The sequence below is a fragment of the Girardinichthys multiradiatus genome, chromosome 1 (genome assembly GCF_021462225.1).
Source record: "Girardinichthys multiradiatus isolate DD_20200921_A chromosome 1, DD_fGirMul_XY1, whole genome shotgun sequence".
Lineage (NCBI taxonomy): Eukaryota > Metazoa > Chordata > Actinopteri > Cyprinodontiformes > Goodeidae > Girardinichthys > Girardinichthys multiradiatus.
The window spans coordinates 19,237,550-19,261,451 of record NC_061794.1 but is presented as its reverse complement, the minus strand read 5'-3'; the positions used below and the strand labels follow the sequence as shown (position 1 = coordinate 19,261,451).

Here is a 23,902-nt window from a genome sequence, read left to right as displayed (position 1 = left end):
TGAGCAAGAATCTAAAAATCCACTGTTGTACTGCACTGCACGTGTTTGTACTGCAGAACCAGGCAGACAAAAACATCAGAACCCCCTTTAGCATTTTCACTACTGTGAGTATGTAAATGCTGTGCCCTCAAGCACCATTATAGCTGCTCTTACACGTCACTAGAAATAAATAACACTGTAGTACATCATGGCTGTTTCTCTGGTGATGTGGAGGAAGTGAAGGTGTTTGTTTAATAAACGAAATAAATGCATTTGTATTTATTAAAGATCAAAACATGAACATGATGCTCTTTTTAAAGCATGTTTAGAGCTTAGACTTACCAACTTGTTTTCTTAAAAAAAAAATTTGTAGTTTAGAGTCTCAAATTAGTCTAAAAATAATCGAAGCATTATTTTAGTGGTGACTTATATTACCTTTGAAAAACACAACATTTCATGTAAAACTAAACTTTATCTTAGATCTTCCCATTTTAAAACTTGGTTGATGATCATCCTTACTCTGATCTTTGAGGAGATGAAAGAGAACACAAACCTTGGGTCAGACAGTTTCACAGATGAGAAGCAGAAAGTCCCAGAAGATAACTGCTGATTTTTGAGCACCATCCCAGCCGCCACGCCAGGCTGGTGTGAAATGGACACTTGTGGGCTCTGCCTCTTCCGTCTGTCCACAGTTGTTAATGATAACATGCACTGGCCTCGGCACTTGTGGCTGCTCGCATTGGCCTCTTATAGCCTGCCAAGTGGTGCGCATGTTCTTAGTGCTAAGACATCTGCAATATGCTGGACTCGTTCTGAGACAATGGCTCTCACCAATTTCGGAAATTGCGTCCTTCAGTGGCATTTTAATCACAGAATAATAGAATCACATTTCTCGCGGCAGATTTAATGTTAAAACCTGGTTTTATTTTAATGAATAAAACAATATTTCATGTATATCTGATATAAATAAAACTCAGCTCTGTTACATTTGAGATTTTCTTAAAATATGATTTTTTTTTCTAATTAATTAAAAATGAATTAAAGTGTAAGAGCAGTGTCCTTCAGATCGTGACAGAATTCAACATTCTAATCGTATTACGAAATGCCTGTCTCCCTTGTGAGAACATTCATATGTTGCTGCTGAAATAAATATAGTGATATTTCTGACATTATTTTGTGATTTTAAGGTATCTTTGTACGATTACATTCGTACAAACTGTGCCCTTCTTGGCTGAGCCAAATATGACAGGCTATCAGCCCCACCTCCAACTCCCCTCCTCTCCAAACTAAAGATTAACATTGTGATTCCCAGTGTCCCAGCAGACAACGTGATTGATTACATCATATTAAGGTCATTTCTACGCCGGGGTAATTTTCACTCGAGCCTCCCGGCGATATTTTAATGTGCATTTGTTTGGCGGGGCTGTCGGGAGCTCCTCGCTCCTCTGATCAGCGGGGAAATGGATGGCGACATTAACGAGCGATTAATTAAAAGCAACAACATTAATGATGATGGCTCGGTAAAAAAAACAAAAAAGGCTTTCGTAATCAGATTTTTTTTTTTTCTTTCAATTCTTTGTTTACATTTTGCAAATGTATCGTGAGGTGTCATTTAATTTTGCTTGGTTTGAATATTTTCTGTAAAACATGACTAATTTTTACTCGAAATTATTATACAATTGCGTGATGCCTGATGTTCTTGTCTTTATTGGCATTTTTCAAACGATAAAAGAAAACCTGTAAACTTACCCCTTATACCTCCTTATTTATTAATTAACAAATTAAGACATAAATAAATTAGTCAGTCAGTCAGTCAGTCATTTTCTACCGCTTATTCCATAGTGGGTCACGGGGGAGCTGGTATAAATAAATAAATTCATTATTATTATTTTGCGGGTTTGACTAAATGTACTAAAACAAGACCACGCAAATCTTATTTATTCATTATACCCAAATATATTCCGAAAAAGACAAATGTTTAAATATATTCAGCCCTCCGGATGTGTTTGCGGGATTAAGGCCGACATCGTGCTAGTATGAGCTCAGAATGTCGGCCAGCTCATATCTCCACTTCGTGTCCGCAAACAAACCCTTTCGTACCCATGTATCTACGTAACCCGTTACGATTTAGTTGTTACGTATTTTATGATGAATTGTGGAGATAAATGATCATTAAAAAAAAAAACATTTCTAATGTGAATGATTTTTTTTTTGAAGATTTTACGTTTTCCATTATCTCCACTGACCGTGGTTCTGATTCCCGTTTGGGCCGGTGAACCCCTGTCAAATATGACAAAGGATGACATCTTATTGAACCAAAGCAAATCTTGCTGGTTGATAATAGTCACATACTTTTCAATGCAATTGTCTAATATTACATTAGGGGAAAAAATATAATGTGTGAAGTTTTCAAAGCATGTACACAGAACGTCCCTATGCGGTACGACTTGAAAACTTCGGTACGAAACGTGCGAACAGCAGTTCTGACAAAAAGGACAACAGATTATAGAACAGTGTTTTTTAAATTTTTATTAAAAAACAAACTGGATCATATTTCTGGTTGCATCCTGATTGAATTGATGCCTTTTGGTATACATTCTTCGTCATTTACATAAATTCCTTTTCTACACAATTAATTCTACTTATCTATTTTTTCATGAATCATCAAGACACATGAGATATCTGACCCATGCACTCTCAGGTGTAAAACGCTTTGGTGGAAACGTTCCTGAATCTCAAGCCTGCAGTTTCGGTGTCTGTACACTGGCTCCCCTGTGACCCCCACATTTCCCTGCTCTCGGTAGCTGCAGAGCTGCAGCTTCTGACAGCATGTTAACAGCACTGCAAAAAGGCCCTAAAGAAATGTCTTGGATTAGCGGTCAGATTTCCCATTTCCCATAGACTCACAAGGTCCTGAACCCAATTAATGTGTAATAATTACCAGGGCGACTTCATCGTGACCGCTCCTTGGCGCTGCTTCATTAAAGGAGAAGGAGGCAGCGGCCCGCTGCAAAAGGCTCCTCCTGAGACTTTGGGGAAAAATGGATTTTGTGATTGATGAGCTGCTGGAATCTGATGAATTTCTGTTGATCAATCTTTGACAAAAACATCACTTTTTTGTCATGTATTAGGCGGCTGAGGTAGGTGATTCTGCAGCCGATGGCATTATATTTTTAGTCCAAGCGCCTTCTTCCAGCTATAGTGACTGTGTTTACTCCCCCGTTTCATCAAGTGGGTCAGAACTACAGTTAGCAAATTTACAATGCTCAACGTGCCCACAAGAAAGGCCCGCTGCGCCTTTTTGATGTTTCCCCGCGGCGCAACTCGAGGTGCTCCATTTCACATTTCTGATATGCGCTGATGCTATCTGTGCACAACGTCTAATCCACAGACCCAGAGCCCTCTCCATCGCGGATAAAGCTTGTGTTTCAGCGACCTTTGGGCATATGTTTGTGTGTGTGGTGGAGAAGAGGGAGGTAGAGTCACCACAGTCCGACCACACCGGTTCACAGTGTCAGAAACTCCTTTAGCACCGCCTCAGCAACCAGCAGTGCACACACATAAAGATTAAAAGGTATTAGGTTTTGAAGTCAGCATTTTTACTTCATCCTCATCTGTAAAATAAATAAATAAACGGTCACTGTGTGTTGTGTTTCTATCCATATTCATAGTAGAACTGTGGAATTTCCTGTAAAATATGTTGGCTGTTGGGCCACCCCTATGACTTCGTGGCGTCTTATTTATACATAATATTTCTTGTGGATTTTGAAGAGAAAAAAAAACCATCTCATAGCACCAATTATATTATTTGTTGATTCATTTAATTATCATTTGGTTGTTCTTCACAGTACTGTTTTTTTCTGCATATTTTTGTTAATACTTTTTTTGTAAGGGTGACTAAGCAGTGGTGACTCAAAAGGGAACCCGGTAAGGGCACTAGCCACCCCTAGACATGTTTTCCATTTGTTTATTTAACTTAATGTGCCTCCTTTTTTGTGTACTGTTTTTCAGATATTACTCGCCAAATGATACCATCACTTCATGAGAGCTACCATATTTTAAAATCAACAGACAATACCTCAAGTGAAAAAGAAAAAAATATTTTCTAACATATAGAACTAGCTGATTTTAGGTATTGTTCTTGAAATCATGAACAAATAGTTTTATTTAGATTATACCTTAACTTTTAGAGCAATTTACATACTCCTGGTTATGCCATTGGTGGCCTACCCCTTATTTATTTAGTAAACAGCCAAAGACAACATGGAAGCTAGAACTACGACACTGATGCAACATGATGCACAACCCTATTTTCTGTTCTTCGAAAATATAAGTCTTTCTATTCAGCTAAGAACATATTTGCTTGATCAAAATCATTTAGGAACTGAAAAGTATTAATGTAAATGTGTCCTTTACAGTCTAAAAGACTCGAGAGATGTTTTTAAAGGACCAATAATAGTACCCTCCGGGACAACATATTGACACAAGCTCCAAACAATGCTTAAAGGTGATTAAACCAACGGTGCAGGGGCACCTCCAAAAATGTATCAAAAGGCTGGCCTCAACGGGGGCCACTGATAATCTCACCGGCTGTTGGGGTTGGACGATCAAACGTCACAGGTAAAGCAGGGCAAAAGTTACATACAAAATAAATTATCCTCAGTCAACTTAATAATTATATAAAACACTTGCACAAAACTGACCACCCCCAGTCCCCCCTTGGTGGCGCCACTGACAGCAGGTAAAACAACCAAACAAATGTTAAATCTGGAATCAACTACACATTTACGTCCGACTATTGCTTTCTTCTGCATGTTATCCCTTTCAGGTGATAATGAATTTGGTCTGCTCCTGTTTAGTCTAATTAAAGGGCTTAATAACAATAAGTGGGGGCCCTGCGCAGAAGAAGCGCGCACCTCTCCATCTCTCTTTCTGGGAAGGAGCCAGCGGCGCAGTTCATTCCGGACTCCAAGACAAAACAAGAGGTTTTCTCTATGCAGCCTCACCAAATCTCCTTTCTAAAGGTCGGCATTTAGGAATACTATAGCTAATTCCCCTGTAGGCCAGCGTCGGATAGCAAGACTTTCCTTTGCATAGTCTAATTGCGGTTAATTACGCCTGTAAAAAGGTGTTGCAGCGTGCGGAATCATTTGCCACAACCAATGAGGTTCAGGAAATATTTAGAGGCCTCAGCGGTATCAGGCCGGTTGATGGAAATAATTCAAACAGGAAAAAAAAAGTTCTATTTAATGCCCATTTCTCTCTCTTTTCTTTTAAGGTACTAATAAAGTCAGTCATTTAATGGGTTTATTGATAGCTTGTCGCCACGCTTCTAGACACAGAAAGGAACAAACAAAACCTTTGCAGACCAATGTTATTAATCTAGCTTCATTTATTAACTGTCTATCGACTAGCAGTCCTGAGCCTTTTTATCTGCGCAGCCATTTTGTCTTTAAACAGAATTAATGATCCCTATTCACACGAAGGTTGACAAATAAATTATTCAAAATAACAAGCTGGTCACCCCTGTACTGTACCCCGTCCGCACAACAGGTAAAAACGTTTTTTTCAGCCGCCTCCCTCCGCCAAGTCAATAAAATACCCCCACCCTCACCACTCCTCCTCCTCATCCTCCTTATAGGGATGCAAGACCATCTTTCCAAATATCCATCAAATACAGGCTAATTACTGCTGATTATTATTGATTAACAATCGGGCTTTCGTTTCACTTCAACTCACAAGAAAACATCCAACGGCGATTGTTGTCCAGTAACGGGAGATTGAAGCTGGAGACATTTATTCAAATCAGTTATTTCATGATGGGCATCGTAATTATAAAGAAGCAGGTATACATAAATAAACAAATAAATTGTACTACCGCCTTATTATTATTATTAATAATAATGAAAAAAAAAATAGTTTGAATGATTATGAATTCGATCAAAACGAGGTATGAGTTGTTTTTCCTCCAAGCAAACTGATCCGCACCGCTGTCCCATCAGACTGCAGTTGCTCCGTCACCACCGATCCTTAATAGGCTCCAGCATATAGAGCCGCCTTTATTCAGCCAAACTAGACGGAAACCATTCCCATATGACATGTGGGCAGGAGGCCCGGCACCACATGACGAGCAGCCTGACAGTATTAGACAATAAAAGTGGATTTATAACAAATAATCAAACAAAGACGCGCATTAGTATTATTATTATTATTATTAATAATAATAATAATAATAATAATAATACAATAAGAAAATTGTTTGCTTATTTAAATATGAATTATATATTAATGCAACATGTGGCCCAGTTACAATAGAAATATTAAAAAAATATATATTTAATTTGTTTATAATAATAATAATACAATGAAATAGTACAAATATGTGAAATACCCACATTACGTTTTTTCTAAAAAAAACAAAAAAATACAGGGAATTATTACTCTACTGCAAATGTTAAATAAATAAATCCTAATTTTTGTTCTCATAGATCTAAAAACAATTACCTTGTTGATCTTCAATCTATCACTCAGAAACCCGCAGACCAACTAAAAAATTAGCTCCTTCTGCCTGTAGTAAACAAACAAACAAAGCAACAAACAGGTGCAAGTTAAAAGTCGCAGTTGAGCAAAGCTGAGGCTGCAGCCTGTCCACCGTCTTCCAGGTGCGCCTCCGCGCTCTCACAACATGCGCCAACAGTACTGCAAGAAAACAAGTGATTCAAATACAATTGTAACAAATGGGAAAAAGCTGTGCAAAAATGAGAAAGTCAGGACTTTTTCCTGGTGCTGGTGGAGGGTCCATGCCTCCTTCAAACAGCTGCTGGCTCCTGCTTGTCCTGAGAGCAACACGGTTTACACACACTGAGGGAAACACACACAAAGGGAATCACACACTCTTTCTGACAAATATACTCCTCACAAGATCAAATCATACCCTGTAAAGTTGTTAGAGCAACCGAGCCCAACTCCTTTTATCGTCCACATGTGCGATAATGAAGTAAAAAAAACGCCTGGAATCTGTGCGCTTTTTGGCGCAAGCTCTGACATGACGCATCAGCTGAGCCGGCGAGTTTCTTTAAATCTGTAAATGTAAAAAAAAGAAAAAAATTGTTGCAATTTATGAATAAAAATAAAATGCAATACAAATACAAAATAAGGGAAATATATATAAATTCTAGCACTTATTGTAACGTAAAAAACATATGGGGTTTGTTTTGTTTGCATTAAAATGCTACCTTGACCTCGGAACCATACCTCAGTGCGTCCCGCCGCTGCGCTGCAGAAAACCAAGCAGCCTCTGTTTAAAGGGGTAAAAATCCAGGACGGCGCTGGCAGGAGCTGAATGGGACGGATGGGGCAGGGGGGTGCATGGGTGAGAAGTGGAAAGAGAGTGAAGGGGGTGGCATGGGGGTGGCGGTGGGGGGAAATGGTGAAGAGTGAGCAGGAGGAGGAGGAAGAGGAGGAGGAGGAGGGGAAGAGATAAGTGATCTAAAGGGGAGACGATAGGACAAAAAAGTGATGATGATGAATACATTGGAAAGTTTTTTGGCCCGGGCGAGGGTGTCAGATTGAATGGCCTGTGCGCATGTGCGAAGGTGTCCAAACTGACAATGCTGGTGAGATGAAGATAGTGTTGTTGCTGCTTCTGGGCTCACGGAGGACGACGAAAGGAATCTACAAGCCGACAAGATGAGATCCAAGGCGAGGGCGAGAAAACTGGCAAAAAGTAGGTCTTCTTCTGTTTGTCTGTTGTTTTTTTTTTTTTTTTTTTTTTTTTAATTGACGTCCTATTTCTTAGTTCTTCCAGCCGCCGGCTTCCAAACTCCCCCGGCTTTGTCCCGGTCCAATATGTCCTTGTCAATTGCAAAACAGCCCTAAAAAGAGCACGGGAGACTCTTTTGTCCGCAGATAACTTTTCCTCTCAGTTTTTGGCTGCTCGGTCTTGTCTCTCAGCCTGCTGCGCTCCTGGTTTCGCTGATCTCTGCGTCCACAAAGTTTCACGCGTGATGAGAAACGCCGCCGGTGCTTTTTAGTTGATCACACTTCTTTAAAAGCTGTTATAAACACTGTCGGTCAGATCTTATTTTCTCCCCTATTTCAACCCAGTTCTGTTGTCGGTCGGTTCTACACAGGCGCAAATCTTTCCTTTTTTTCTCAAAGAAAGTTGTTGAATCGCATAGTAACTTTTTATATAGAGTCGTTCCAAGTCTGGTGTAAATGAAATGTAGTGGGCGCTGTAGCACCACTCTGCTGCGAGCTGCTTGTACAGCTCACGCCGCTCTGGACGCACTCTTTTTGCCCCTGCAAAACAACCTGGGGGACGCCGAGATGCGAATATGAGCGAGAAAGAAAGCAAGCGAGATTTGAAATGCACGCTTATTTGAAATCGCTGAAGATATTTCCCTTTTTTATGCCTGGGCCACCGGGGCTGCTGCTGCTGCTGCTGACTGGTTCTTTCTCCTGGGAATGCCAATCAATAATGTGTCCCGAAAGCGCCCATATACTGCTGTTGCTGCTGCTGCTGTTTCTGAGGGGACTGCTGCCCAAGTCACACGGAAAAAAATCATGTATTCGTGTTTCCTTTTTTTTTTTGCGAACATGAGCAGTTTTTACTGTCAGGCGTGAAGCGTGTTTATTGTTTGACATTTGTTTATTGATGGTGCATTGATTCATGAATCGTGTTTACTTTATTCTTGCATGAATGAACTTTGTTTTATACAGCGTTTTCTGTGTGGGTCAGCCAATTTGTTTGGCTACAGTGTAATTCAACCTCATGTCGACGTGTGAAGGCTTGTTGCTATTTTTACTATTATTATTATTATATTATAGTTTGTATCACTTACAGTTGCTGTGTAGTTTTCTTTATTTATTTCATTTTGGGATAATAAAGAAAAATTTAAATATATATATTTCTTTTCTTGCATATGGGACACAATTATTTGTATCCTCACTAGAATTTAAAACGTTCACACGTTACCACTGGTTTTGTCAATTAAAAATAATTGATAAAAAATATTTTTTAAGGCTAAAGTGAAAGTAACATTTGCAGAGATTAAAAAACAACTAACAAAATGTATTTGAATTTCATTTAGAGCAGTTACTTGTTTTTCACAGGTGAAAAAAAAAAAAAAAAGAAAGAATGCGTAAAGTACTATTTTTCTAGGTCACGGTTCATATTGGAACTATCAGGTTCTTGTGCAAATGTAATGACAAAGGCAGAAAAAGAAAACAAAATGAACAAAAAAGTAGAACTCTAATTAGGCTGCTTTATTGAATAAAATACTCCAAACACGTCGAAAATTGGGGTCCTTGTGCCAGGAGGTAATTACATTTGATCTTGATCTCCAAACAGCCCAGATAGTCTGTTGATCCGGGTGCTAATGAACACAAATGCCTGGCTTTGGAGCGGTCTCGTCGCACTACTGGCAGACAGCCTCTTTGCAGGCCTCGGGTTTGTTGTTTCGCTGCCGTAGCTTTAGGGAAAACACGAGCAGACAGCTGGCATGAAAAATATCTTGTTCTCCTCAAACATTCAAAACACACAGGCCCACAGATTTTGAATATGACGTGCACTGGACGTGGACTGCTCATTTTTTCTCTTTTTCCCTCTTTTTGTGACCCCTCTTAGTACAAGAGGCCCACAGCAAATATCCACCAGCTGTTTTATCATTTTATTTTTAATCTCCGTGGGTGATTTCTCCTCTTAGAATATTAGATGTATTTTCTGACTGAACTGCTTGAGTATTCTGTTTTATTAGTGACAAGCATTGATCTTTAAAATGCAGCCGTGAGTGGTTGTGTATTTAAAAAAAAATAGATTTTTACTATTACTTATAATTTTTTATTTGTTCTTATTTTAACATGGTTAAATTAGTTTAATTTGATTTGATTTATGTTTGCATCTTATTTTTAAAAATTGATGCTTTTAAGTATTTCCAACGAGTAATGAAAATCAGTTTCATTTTATTTTTTTATTTTTTTATTAAAGGCCTGGAACGTAATTGCTCATACAGACTGAACTTGTGTTGGGTTCTGCGTGTGAGTGTGCGGCCGTGCAACGTCTGAAGAAAAAAAAAGTCTAACACCTTGCGGCTGTTTTATTGTGGTATTCTTCTGGGCCCATTTGTAGCTTTTAAATTGGTTTTGGATCAATTAAGGGCTTCCGCTTGAGTGAGTGGAGATTTATTTCCCCCTGTAGTTTATTTATCGGGGCACGTGTGCGGTCAAATAGCTGCACGCGCACACACACCTCCACACAGACAGACCACTCAGACATGCGCGCGCTGCTGTAAATAATCGCCCTGTGACCTCTGCAGCAAAGCAAAAAGAAATATAATGTAAATGAAAACATGAACCAAGCTCTCTACGCAGGCAGAGAAAGAGTTTTTTAAAGGTAGCTTGCACGCTTTATTGATTATCACCACCCTTTTTTATTCGTTTGTATTATCAGTACAATAAAAACCGAAGGTAGCGCCATATGTTACATGTCTTGCATTTATTTCATTTTCACTTCTCTGCTGATCCAGTTCGCTGAAGAGATGCACCCATTATCCAGCACTTCCCACCTCTCTGACCTCTACGCTGTCTTTACACATTTCCAGATATCCCTGTGATCTTTGCGTTAAAGGCCCATTATTAGAATGTATACTCCCCAGTCATGAACTTGGCCCGGCTCAACAGCTTCTTATGTTTTGACAGAAGTAATAAAACCCAACCCATAACACTTGAAAACCAACAATGGTCGCTATGTTTAACTTCTGGCTAAACGCTCAGGGTCTCCCATGTATCGCTGCCACGCAGCTATAATGTGTCACACAGCTCCCTTTCACATTCGCAGATTAGAGCCTGGGCCTATAAATGATAGGATCATCAAATGTAAAAGGAAATAGTGTGTGCTTTTATTTTGAAATAGTATTAATAACCCTTTCATTGGTCATTCTTTAAAAGCTTTCTCTGTTGAAGCAGTGTGTGTTACACAAACACACACACACACACACACACACACACACACACACATATATATATATATATATATATATATATATATATATATAGTATAGAGATGCTGCAGTTTTTTTATTCCTCTTTGCTGCAGTTGCCACCGTTTCAGCGTCACATTTTTTGAAATTATAATTATTATAACAGCTTTTGTTAGTATTTTACAAATTCCTAAGTACTTTACTTTCAGCACATTGAGACATAAAGCTTAGCCATTTAAAGCCTGACACAATAAATAATTATCAGTAATTTAACTGTTGGATTTTTTTTGCTTTGATAGCACATGCACCCACAATTATTTGAAGCATTGATTGGCTTTCTCAACTGTACATTGTATCAAAATTGACACAACAAACGTTTGTAGTTACTTAATTATCATAACCATATTTATTTTTAAAAATCATGCATTTTGAGTAACATACTCAGCAACACATTTCCTAGATACACCAAGTTTTTGAGGAATGTAGCAGCTTTGCTAAAGAATGAACAGTGTCAGAAATGATACATTTGGCATTATATCACTATGTCTAATTGCTACTGATCTGGTATAATGTTTTTGATGTTTTTGGGAAATTTATATTAATGTTGTTAGGAGAGAAAAAAAAAACTGTGGGCTACCTATATGAAACAGTCTTCACAATGTAGGGTTATGGATTATTACGTTAGGAAAAGATGCAACTACAATGCTGTTGAAAATTACGATGAAGATATTGATTGCAATAACCTACATTTTTCTTGCTCCACTCATTCTTTTTCATCATCACAGTGTATCCACCACAGTTTTTGTATTTTGGTTAGTGGAGCCTATAGCAGGTGTGGTTACAAAGGTCAGTGAAGTACATTTTGGTAGCCAAGCAAGGAGATTTAAATTGTCTGGCCCCTGAAATATTAAAGCCTATTAGACACTGCATTCAAACACTGCATTACGATTTTAATATTGTGATTGCATTTTGGTTCATTGTGCTGCTGTAATAATATGGCGTGGGCAAATCTGCAGCAAATATATGGCAGCTTGTAGGTTGGATGTCAGTTTCTCATTCTGGAGTGTGGTGCTTAGTCTTTTTACATATTTATTTTAGAGATGCATTGATCAAACATTTTCTGGCCAATATTGACTTCTACTTTTATTTAACGTTTGACCTACCAATTCAAATTCTCTTATTCCAAAGGACCATCAAAGATAAAAGACAAAAAATATCTCACAAGTTCTTTGATATTGAAATTAGAGTTTACAAGGCAGTTTAAGCATCAGCAAGACCAAATGATTCATAAAATAAAATACAATACATGCACTATAAGCAAATAATGTTTGAAAATGCCCTGAAAAGGAAGTCTGTTGTCACTTTCACCCTCTTATGTTTTATGGCATCAGTACCAATTCTCCCTCTAAGTTGACATAATTTTAACTGCAAAGGTTCTGTTAGTTTTGTTCATTGAATCATGTGCACAACCATTACAGACAGTTGCAGGTATTCACTCTGCATGCATACATGATGAAATGAACTCTTTTCATCCGGCAGGTAAGCTGAGATGACTCCAGTTAAAGTTCTGGAGTATTATGAAGTCACTCTGACCTGTCAGTGCCTACTGAGTGTCGCTGAAGGATTGAATACACTTGACTGGCTTTTCCTCGTTCTCCACACACACGTACACACTCACACACAGGGACCACGCATAGAGACACATCTGCACACACCTCGGTGGTGACAGATTTTTTGTGCATTGGTATGATTTAACCCCAATCAATCACAAACTGGAAAGGTTGAGTGTAAATGTCATCCAAACAGCAGGGGCTGGCACTGTTGGCCCGAGCTGAATGTGCGTGTGAATCGGCAGTCACACCGTTTTGTACAGTTGTTGGAGGTCCTGTCACCGTTCCAAGCCATGACCTTGGTCATGGCGATGGGTGGGCACCTGGACACACGCAGACAACCTCGCAACGACGTGAACCCCGTGTTTCCTGGCGAGTCTAATGCTGGCTTTGTCACATTTTGAGTTGACACACAAACACGGCTGCGTTAAGCTCTTGCACATGGCTCCAAATCCCATTCATTCCAGTTATACGTCGACCCCACATTATCCAGTTGGCAAAAGTGGCTCTTTCCCGCCTTGCACCGTGACCTCATGTTCCATGCTTGCAAAAAAACAAGAATCAAACTGTCTACCCATCACATCGTTTGTGTAGGTTTTGACATGGCTGGGAGAGTTTCAGATATATTGCTGATATTTTCTTTTTTTTAGCAGCCTCCTGTTTTTCATCTCTCCCCGTATGCCTGCGCTTGCAGCCTACAGATAGGGGGCAGGGATTTGTTAAAAATAGATCAGCAAAAATTAAAGAGAGGCATGTGGTGGGGTGGTGGGGCTTATTAAAATAAAAAGTCATGACACTGAAGTTAAATGCATTTTGTCTTCAAGTCTGACTACTCATCCGATTATTATCTGCTCTGTTACTTTGCAGTGTGTAGAGGCTTTTATCCAGTCTCTCCAGACTCTACAGACCTCATCCTTGCTTCTGGGTTTGCTGATTACCACTAAATGATGATCTCTATATGTGTCTACCGTGATTGTACTCCACCTGCTGTTAAACACCGTGCGTTGTTTGCAAAACAAGGGCACAAATGTGTCGAGTCCCTAATTAGCTTGTTTTGTAGCCCTCATGACTCCCTCACCCCCACCCTTCCTGTTCTGTTTATTGCATTGAGATATACAAGGGATTGCTAAACATTGTGACTGGTCTTATCTGGGTCTAATTCAGATTTGTTTGGTATTAATCCCCACACTTTGTCCCTCTTTCACCCCCTTACATCTCTAATAAGCTTTTGCCTTTGTTCATTCCAAAACTTGTAGTCTTTCATGTTACGTTTTAATTAGTTTTTTGTTTCGGTGTATTTTTTAATGGCTTGTTAAAAGGCAAATCATCATACCGTTTAAAAAATAAATAATTCCTAATGTTTTTGTGTACAATTTATCGCAGGTAAAAGGATGATTCAGGAGTTTTGAAGCGAGGTTCTGTGGAAGGGTTATAAGTAATTATTTCTTACCTGCAGCTGATGAACCTTTTCGCTTCTTCATTTAATTCAATTCAGATCAGCTGAAGGTTGAGGCTAATAACTAGTCTGAGAGAGGCTAAAACCAAGGCATACTTCTATCAAACACAACTAAAATCTCAAAAACAAATATAAAAATTTCTAAAGTGTCATCATAATATCTGCATTGGGCGATTACATGGGACATAGAGGTAGGAGGTGGTGTGCCACCAGTTATCTTCCTGTGTGAAACAAACTAATAATGAAACATTTAAACCATTTTTAGACAGTAAATTATATAATACTAAAGTGATATGAAAAGCAAAAATAGTTTTATTTGTTTTTATAAGCACTTCACTTTAATATCAGTCAGCTCCTCTGACCATGCAATGCTTAACATGTTCCATTCTCAGTACATGTTTCACACAGGATCAAAAAAGATCAAAATGACCTCCGTTTGTCATGTAAATAATAATAGTCTTTAAATGATAGCACCATGCAAAGGCTACCTTGGTTTCAAGGTTTGTAAAATAACGTTTGCACTGAATATAGTTGTCAAGAGAGTTATCTATTAACTGCTTAACAAGGAAAACCCACTGTAACATGTTACTCAGTCTTAGAGATTTTTGGATTACAGTGCTTCTGTTGTTGCTGCTGAGTGTAGCACATTTCTCCAGTTTCACCACTGTCCATCTTTAGTCCCTCAGCGGCTGTGCTGATGATGGCTCATCCTGTTCAGATATGATAAGAAGACAAACTGCTCTGTCCCCTGGGTTATTTAGTTGTCCTCCCAAACAGACAGTGGTGTGCAGGGGCAGCATGGCTCTAAACTCCCTCTGCTGCTACTCCTTTCATCAGGCCGGCAGTTCAAAGCCTTGGCGGCTTTCCCCCTCCTCTTCTTTCCCTCCTTCCCTCTCTCCTCTGCCCCTCCTCACTGTCTCTGTGTGTCGTCGTTAAAGCAAAGATGGGCAAGCAGTGTCTCATTAAAGCGGATTAGAGACATCTCTGTGTCTCACATGGGGTCGTTTGGGACATTTCTCTCCGCTCCTCTCTTCTCTCTCCTTTATTCCTCCACCCTTTTCTCCCAGAGATCAGGTTCTTTGATTTGGCCAGATAAAGACCTCTTTCATGTTGGTTGGGATGGTTAGCGATTACACTGTCAGGCAAGTCGTTTTGGCGAGTTTGACAAATTTCCCGTGCAGGGTGCAACGGGTGTTGGAATTGTATTAGGGAGGAGGCTATATAAGGAGATTCCCAGTAATTGAGCTGTCATTATACAGTGACCCTGCCAGGCGTGAGTGCAGAGGGCTCACCAGTTCTCTATTTGCTTAATACTTGGCTAACTTTCTTTGTAAGTATGATGGATAGAACAAGGAGGAAAGAGTGGAAGCCGGGTAGCAGCCCTCCAGATGAATGCCTCTGCTTACTCAACCACCTTTCTCAAGAACTGCTGTCCATGAAAATTGGCTGTGCTACAGTGCTGCTACTAGTTTCTCCCACTCTCTCTGCTCCTGTCTATGGTGCAGCACAGTTAGGCCCATATTCACCAGCTGCCATTTATTTTCATACAAAATGCAAACTGGTGGCATGTTGATTACTGAATTCTCAAGAGACAAAGGGCCACTACTGGTGTGGTTTAATTTCATTAAGTAGAGTGTGGTGCACAGGATAAATATGTTAGAAATTCCCCCACATCCCATCTCCTTCCCCTTCCTGACCATCCATGTTTACCCCAGCCACTCTATATGCTAAACAAATCTTGAGGTGTAACAGTTGTGGAATTGGAACAAATTACTTGAAATGTTTTGGTTAAAATTATGCAGATTTTTATGCAGTCCTTGCATTTTCGCTTTGATGCCTGCATTTTCTGGTAGGATTCGTGTTTGTTCTGTTAAGAATTTGCATAAAACAAATATTTATTGATGGTTGATGGTTGCCAGATTTTGTCATAATATGTCATATGTACAGCGCCTTACAGAAGTACTTATACCCAAACCACAAACGTCAATGTATTTTGGAAGATTTCATGTGACAGACCAGGGCAAAGTAGCAAGGGATTTTGAAAGGAAGGAAAATGTTTTTCAAGATATTTTTTTCGAAATATTTTACAGAAAGTGAAAATGAGCATTCATTTGTTTTCTGCCACTTTTACTCTGATATCCCTACATGAAATTTATTTAAACCAACTGCCTACAGAAATCACCTGATTAGAAGAGTCCACCTGTGTGTAATTTAATCTCAGTATAAAAATGCGCCGTGAAGGCTTGTTAAAGAACATTAAAGAACCAACTGTATGATGAAGACCAGGTAAGATAGCAGTAAGGTCAGGGAGAAAGTTGTGGATAAGGTTAAAGCATGGTTAGGTTTTAATAAATCATTATCCCAATGTTATTGTCATCCCACTTAGGACTGTTTAATACCTTATCCAAAAAGGGAAATAGTACAGGAAAACTGCAAAGCTTGCTAGGAGACGTAGTGTAACTGTAGAGAAGCTTTGGAGAGCCACAGCTCAGATGGCCAAAGATTTCACAAATCTCATCTTCTTGGAAGCATGGTTAGATACAACAATTAGTGAAAGCAACATAAAAAGGTCTGTTTGCACTATCCATAATCCATATTGGGGAAACAGCAATGATATGAAACAAGGTGTTTTGTAACATTTTGTCCCAAAAGCAAAATGCTGTGTGAGATGGAAAGATAACACTTCACATCACCCAAAAAAAAAAATAAAACACCCTCTCTGAGGTGATACATGGTGCTGGCAGCATCATGCTGTGTGGATGCTTTTCTTCAGCAGTGACAGGGAAATGATCAGAGTTGATGGGAAGATGGACGTAGCATCTATGCAAAGTACTACTGTAGGAAAAGTTGTTAAAGGCTGCAAAGAAAACGCTGCCCAACAGGGTGTTGTAAGGTTTGAGGGGAAGGCAGACAAGACACAGTAGAACAGTGTCACTGTATTAGCACAGAGATTTCAATGGAGGAAATAAGACCCCCCTTCCTTGTTAACATAGACATAGATTGGATGTAAAGCGATGAGTCGAGTGCAGTGTGTGTGTAACCGTTGGTGAGTGGGTGCCCACTTGTCTGTATGAACGTAGGTGTTGGAGGGGTCATGGTAAAACATTTCAAGATGGCCCATTAGCTGGCGCGGGCCTGTCCCCTCCCGACACTAGGATTCCTCTGTGCTGACCTCCACCCCCACCAAGACCCTCTGTCCCAGAGTCCCCCCCCCCCACCCCCAAAGCCTCATCCTAAAAAGTGTATGGTTCCAAAGCAGAGATGAAGCTGCCTGCGTGTGAAAATATTGAATTGCAAAAACATCCCTGGGTGAGAGGGTGTGTGAATGGGGCTTTCAGCACTGGGCCCGACCCGAGCCTTGTGCTACTGACTGATGGACAACAAATGGCATTTTGTATCCAGAGAGAGAACGGAAAGGGGAAAAGAAAGAAAAGGAAGAGACACAGGGAGAGAATGGGGGGAGTTTGAGATTTTTCAGGCCTCTTCAGTTGAGGGCCCTTATATACAGCTTTCTAATGCCTTATCACATGGCCCGTCTGACCTCTGACCCCTGCTCAGTCAAAGCTGTCAGGCTGCTACCCAGCACAAATCCTCATAGCCTCAGTGGGCTATGAGTACCCCCTCCCCCACCCCACCCTTCACAGCTGTACTCTAAAGGTAATAGGTAGAAGTAATGTCAGTGACCTTCACTTTCCACTGCTCTGCAGGAGGGTAAAACTCTTAAGATTACTTGATAATGTCAAAAGTAGAGGGTGGCCATTATGCCTCATTCACTACATTTACTTGGATCGCTTTAAAGTACATTAAAACAAACTAAACTGCACACTATAACTTCAACTATGAAGTTAAATTATATGAATGTTTAAAGAACATTTTTGTGGTTTCAGTTGCACTGTATCGGGGATATACCTGTGCAACTCAACACAATTTGCTGTCCAGTGGATATTAGTGGATTTCTGATTTCTCAGAGGAGTAACAGGGTCAAGGAATGACTGTAACCTCTTGTCTCGCTTTGCCAGAACACACAGGCATCTCACTCTGCGTCTCTCCTGAGCGGTCCGAGGATACTTTTTCCCCCTTTCTTTTTTCCCCTTCTTCCCCTCCTTTTCTGGAATACTGGAGTTTCTCTCTCTCTCTGTCTCCAGTCTCCTTTGAAAAGATGCGGTGTCTTTGTCCAGCCTGATAAAGGATGCCATAGTTCCCCTTTTCCCCTTCTTTGTGGCCCAGGGGCTGGCGGCTCCTGTAGAAGTGCAAATGGTATCCTCTCGGAGGGGCTATCCCCGCGGGCCCTCGAGGGCCCTTGCTCTCCTCCAGGCTTGGCTAATTACCACCCTGCAACCCCCACCCCAACACCACCACCACCACAGCTCCCCGGTCTCTGGAACCATGGACGGCACATTCCCACAACCAGCACCTGGCCTTCTTTTCTCCTGGGCGGCTTTGATGGTTGACACCCCAGCCTTACCCCTCCCTCTTCATCCTCTTCCTCTCTCTGCCCTACTACACCATCTTTCTTTTTCTCCCACCCTTTAACTTCCCCTCTCTTGCTCACTTTTTTCTTTCTTTCTCTGACTCTCATTAGCAGATGTTTTAAATTGCTTTCTGACCATGACACACAGCTCTCATCGAAAAAGGAGATGTTAAAAAGAAAATGAAGGAAAAATGAAATATGTAGGGGCCCTCAGAAAGATGAATGTAGCATTCTTATGTTTTATTTACTATACTTTGTCAACATGTCTGTGTTTTTGGGTGCATTTGTCCGGCAAAGTTTACAAATACTAGCAAGCATCTCTAAGCAAACATCCATATCCATTGTCCATATTCATTTGACTTTCTATGTCACTAAAATAGAGTGGATTATAATATTATTAATAAGCTTAAAATTATCTGGTTTGTAAAACCAAACAGCCATCACTGCAGATTAACTTGATTTCTTTGTAAGTGTTATGTACAGACGCAACACACAGTTGTTCTATCACACATGTATCTAGTTCGGTTGCATATTTGTGTTTCACTAGCTGCAAGCCTGATCAATAGTTTGCCCCAGTGGATTTGACCAATTCATAGCTGTCCTTTCGTGTTGTATGGTGATCCCAGCGAGAGCATTTGGACAGCTTTCTGAGGAAAACAAATAGCTCTATTACAAGCTGACGTCTCTGTGATGCTCAGCATCCCAAAGGAAAACCAGGTAGCATGTATTAATTGTATGTCTTTAGTGCAAAACAGCTACACCAGGCATTCTATTGAAAAAAAGGAGATTTATATCAGTCATCAACTTGAAAACCTATGTTTTTGCATGTTCTCCCCAGCCTGCAGGAATTAATGGTCTTTTATTTTTAGCTGCTATTTAATGTATGCAGAATATGGGGGCAGGTAATTTCACCCATTCATACTTTAGTAGTTTTGTATCCAACTTTTTTGGGTACTAAAATGAGCCATCTTGACAACCGATCTGCTCATAGTTTACTGTAGGACAAAATCTGGTTGTGTGAATCCAATGCATCACATGGACCAGCAGGAGATTGCTCAGTTATTTTGGTTCAACCAGGGATCGTAATTTCTTAAATTTCATGAGTCATCATGCCCAAACCAGGATCAGAACCACAATCAGTATAAGCATTTATATGATTTTATATCTCAAATCAAAAATACTCAACTAACAAGCGAAATAAATTGATATTTAATGGCCAGGTACATTGTTATATATTGAAATTGTTTGTTTATGGGCATAAAATGGAAATAGAAAGCAATGACATGTCAGTGTGAGGGTACAAACTGATGGTACAAATTGTCAGACTATTGAATTTTGGACATTCTTGATTAAATAAATACACTGCTTCTGTTTAGAAAGCTATTGGGTTAAACATTGCATATTTCTTTGATGAAATATTTTTTTTAAATCATATGCATCACTAGCATGATATTGCATTGCCATCAGTGCTTAATTTTTTATCTTTCTTCAGGTGCTAATCTCCAACAAAAACTCAAACTTCTGTTCAAGAAGGTGATAGCTGCATGTTTTGTACCTACATCACAAAAACGTAGGCGAAAGCATTGGGTAGTTCAGGGTGTAGACCACACCTAGACCAGTTACACCTGTATGGCAGGGCTTTACCAGAACTGGGTTTAAAATACATACTATTTACTCAACATCAGCACTTAAATTTAGGGATTTTCACACACAATACTGGCATGAAGATTTCTTCAATAAATTTGAAAATAGCAGGAACATTTTTGTGCACATTATCAGAATGACAATAGGTTTCCTATTTAAGAATGTGTGAGCTTGTGTTAAGTGGCATCATAGTTACAAACCAACTAAAGATTGTCTTCATGACATGATTTATTAACACTGCAAGTACTTCAGATACCTCTGAATATAGTACTATGCAAAACCTGAGGGGCAGCATTTAGTTTTGTGTCAGTGTAAAACTTGAGGACAGTAAACAGCTCAGTGCCAGCTCAACTCCATTGCAGTAAAACCCCATGCTGGTTGCTTTTAGCTGTCAAACAGCTTTACACACCTTGTATGCGCTGCGCTCATAGTGCTCCGTAGAAGTAAGTAGGGATGCAGAGAACTTGCTATATGATTGGCGTATTTTTAACACACTGACCACAGTGAGTACCGGCACCTTAGAAGATGGTGCTATAGAAAAGCTACTACGGCAACATGGAGCTTTGAAAGTATCTCAGAGAAAGATTTGAAGGCAATAGAAAAATATTATCTAAGTCCAAACAGAGCAATGTTTGGGGATTGTGTGGATTTAACAAGGCCCATAATACAATACTGAACAGCATGAATTTGTCACAACTACTAAAGAATGATAACTGGAAAGTTTATGTATGCACTAATATATTACATTACTTTTGTATGATGTAGAAAATGATAATTTTTAACTTTTGTCAGTCACTCTTGAGAGGCTCTAAAACCTAAAATAATACAATGTGAATATATCTTCTATAGTCTATTTAAATTTTTGCTCAAGGCTTCCCAAGTCTTATATGTTTCTCTGCCCTAAGTTCTCTCCTCATCAAGCCTGGCCACATCCTCTGTTTTGAGTACAGAAAAGGAAAGAGGAAGAGTTGGTTTCTGAATTGTGTTTTACGAGAGGTTAAAACGAGCCACTTCAGTGGTTTTTGTGTGTCCATGCTGACCATTCCACTTAAAGTTCCTGAGGTTTCTAGACATGTCAATTAAGCATTTTATTAGGGAAGATGTTATTCCTAGCAATGCTTTGCACTTTTAAGATAAGTAATTCAATTGAATTGTAGCTTTTTTAATACCGTTTTGTTTTAGGCATCCTACTGGTTTTGAAAATCTGTTGTTCTTATTTTGCATTTTGGATTCTGTGAAAGTTCCGTTAGTAAATCTATAGAGCGGTCAAATCCCCCAACGTTGCATTTCAATAGCGATGAAGATAAGTGTTGAAGGATGGTGAGTTAATGACAAAGTAAACAGAGAAGGCAAATGTGTAATGCTGCTGCTGGCCTGGGTACTATTCTCAACATTTCTTAATTTGTATTGCTAACTCTGATAAGCAAAGGAGTCATTAAGTCACATCTCGCTTATTTGAGCTTTTGAAAGCCTACAAATGTGTTCAAAATTATATTCCTGTTAAATAAGATGTTTTGTATATCATCAATATTTTCAGCTTTAAGTACTTATTTATTTTTCAAGAGTTCATGTTTTGCATCAAGGCAAAAATATAAAATAGCAGGGTCACTTTCTGTATGCCCTTGGTTCATTTAGGCCAATATTCACTTTTTATACACAACAAAAAACAGTTGTATGTGTTGTTGTGCATTACCACTTCACCTCCATTGAATTATACCTAGGTGTAATAATTGATTTCTTATGATATCACCCATTGCACCAGACAGACACATACCCAGGGCATGACCCACAGAAATAGGTTGTTTTCTCTATAGTCAGTATTTTTTCATTTCCACTGAGTTAAAAAAAAAACTTTGATTCCAAGTTCCTCTGCAGCAAAGCGGGAGGCCCCCGACCTAACACATCTGAGAGTACTTTGGTGCAAAAACAGCAAATGTTTGTTTTGTATTGTATGGCATGCTGCTGGAGGATCACTAAAGCCCCTTCTTCCAGTGCCTAAAGCACCTCTTAATAAAATAGTCAAGAATAACTCCTTTACCTTAATCTTGCCTTCAGATTACTGCTCTAGGGGTGGGAAATTAGCAGCAGGTCCACACGCTTCCCTTCCTTCCCTAAAACTGCTGCCTCCTTTCTGGCAAGGAGCTTCCCCTGCACTGTTTTTCTTTTTGTCTGAGCTTCTAAACTTTGCTGCCAGAATTTCTTGTCTTTCTGTGTATTATTTTTTGGCTTTTGTTCCAGTTTGCTGGCTTACTATAAGCAGCAACTTTTTTAGCAATATGTGTCCAGGAAAAAAAGGTCTGAAGTGAATGCAGCCATTGATAACTGATACAAACTCTTTGAATCATCTGTGATGAGGAGAAAGTTGGTGCAGGTTGACTGTTAAGGAAAGACACAGACTATCCATTTGGGGCACTGGGAGTATGTGTGTCCTTTGTGCTCGGCAGTGTAACCCACACCTTGACTTTGGTAGCGCCAGTCGCTTTGAACTGGGTTTGTAGTAATGCCGTCTGATCCTTGTAACCAGAACTGGCCTTTACTGCTTCATGTTCGTTTTGCCCATCGAGCCTCTTGCCCGCCTGCCATCTGGGTCTGCCAGGAGACCCACACGTTCGCTCACACATAGTCTAATCTGGACAGTGATGGTCAAGTGCAAACCTATTTCTTTTGCTTGCAACTGCACCTATTAAACAAATACCACTTGAGGGGACCTACAATTCCATCATCTCTCTCAAGTGGTTTATTTGGATCTTGTTCAAATGGTCAAAGGATATTTGTTCTTCTGTAAAAGTAAGATTTAGGTAATTACTATTTTGATGGAACTGGCTTTTCTAAGGAGGCATGTCAAGGCATTTTAGCAAGGCTCATTGAGGCAATGAGAGAGAGGAAGGCTTAAATGAAATAACAGGAAGGCTGGAGGTATAAGTTGTTCTGTTTCATCTTTGTGAGGTCTCAACCTGTGTTTGTTATGGAACTTGCTGGAAATGTTGGCTTCCTTTTGAAACTTTTTGAGGTAAAGTTCTACATTCTCTAGAAAACAAACAAAAACTGCTGTTGCAGTAATGCTAGCTGCTCTAATTGCTAATAATAGAAGCTACAGGCAGTTAAAAATGCTAATCATTTTGGCATTGTTTTAAAATAATAGTAAAGCCCTTAATGGTGTCTGATCTCTCTTACAATTGCTGCCTCTGATCTTGTAAAAAATAATTAATGACTGCTCTCTGCAGGAAGGTTAGCAAAAACATTTTTAATGTTGCTCTTATATATTCTTAGACTATTGTTCTTAAAGAGACAATGGAATTGGCTGAAATCTGCACTGGCATATCAAAGCTTTACAAAAAACAATTAGTCCATCCTCTGACAAATTGTAATTAATCGTAGAAATCTTTTTTCTGTTACTTAAAATTTTTCTCAATGTACAAAAGACATTCTAAAACAAAAATAGTTTCCTAGTTTAAAAGTAAAACCCAGTGTGATAAAAATATATAGCTTCTTTCCACCTTTAAGTAAATTATTGTATGTGTGCTGCATAGTTCCTTTTTTAATTCCCTGGGCTCCATTCCAAAATAAGCTGCAAAATAAAATACAAAATGTCCTTTTTGCATGTACATCTGATTCCAAACTGATGTTACTATGTAAATATTGCTTGTGAAGAAAGATGTACCAGCAATGGTGGCCATAGAAGTCTGTTTTAAAACTTAATCCAGCATTAAACTAACATCAAAGTCTTGTAGGAGTATCTAAATTACGTACCTTTGGAGATAAC

The 23,902-nt window shown here is 39.4% G+C and overlaps 1 protein-coding gene and 1 long non-coding RNA gene across 7 annotated transcripts in view; one reads left to right on the top strand and one right to left on the bottom strand.

The window, feature by feature from the left end:
- Window positions 1–2,493: 2,493 nt before the first annotated feature.
- On the bottom strand, window positions 2,494–9,542 carry LOC124874828. Of its 3 annotated transcripts, none has more exons than XR_007039898.1 (5): window positions 7,589–9,542; window positions 7,234–7,467; window positions 6,914–7,060; window positions 6,484–6,840; window positions 2,494–6,114 (listed from the first exon to the last, which is right to left on the bottom strand). It is a non-coding gene; the product is annotated as an uncharacterized LOC124874828 (long non-coding RNA). The 3 variants fall into 3 exon arrangements; XR_007039900.1 differs by having other exon boundaries at window positions 7,234–7,317; window positions 7,589–9,537; XR_007039899.1 differs by lacking the exon at window positions 7,589–9,542 and having other exon boundaries at window positions 2,494–2,833; window positions 2,921–6,114; window positions 7,234–7,375.
- The window catches only part of prdm16 (PR domain containing 16), a 259,292-nt gene continuing 242,966 nt past the window's right edge, over window positions 7,577–23,902 (top strand). For all 4 annotated transcript variants that reach the window (XM_047376365.1, XM_047376348.1, XM_047376341.1 and 1 more), the window contains exon 1: window positions 7,577–7,705. In XM_047376365.1, the coding sequence (XP_047232321.1) occupies window positions 7,669–7,705 (37 nt within the window). In that variant the 5' untranslated portion in view covers window positions 7,577–7,668. The remainder of the gene's footprint in view (window positions 7,706–23,902) is intronic.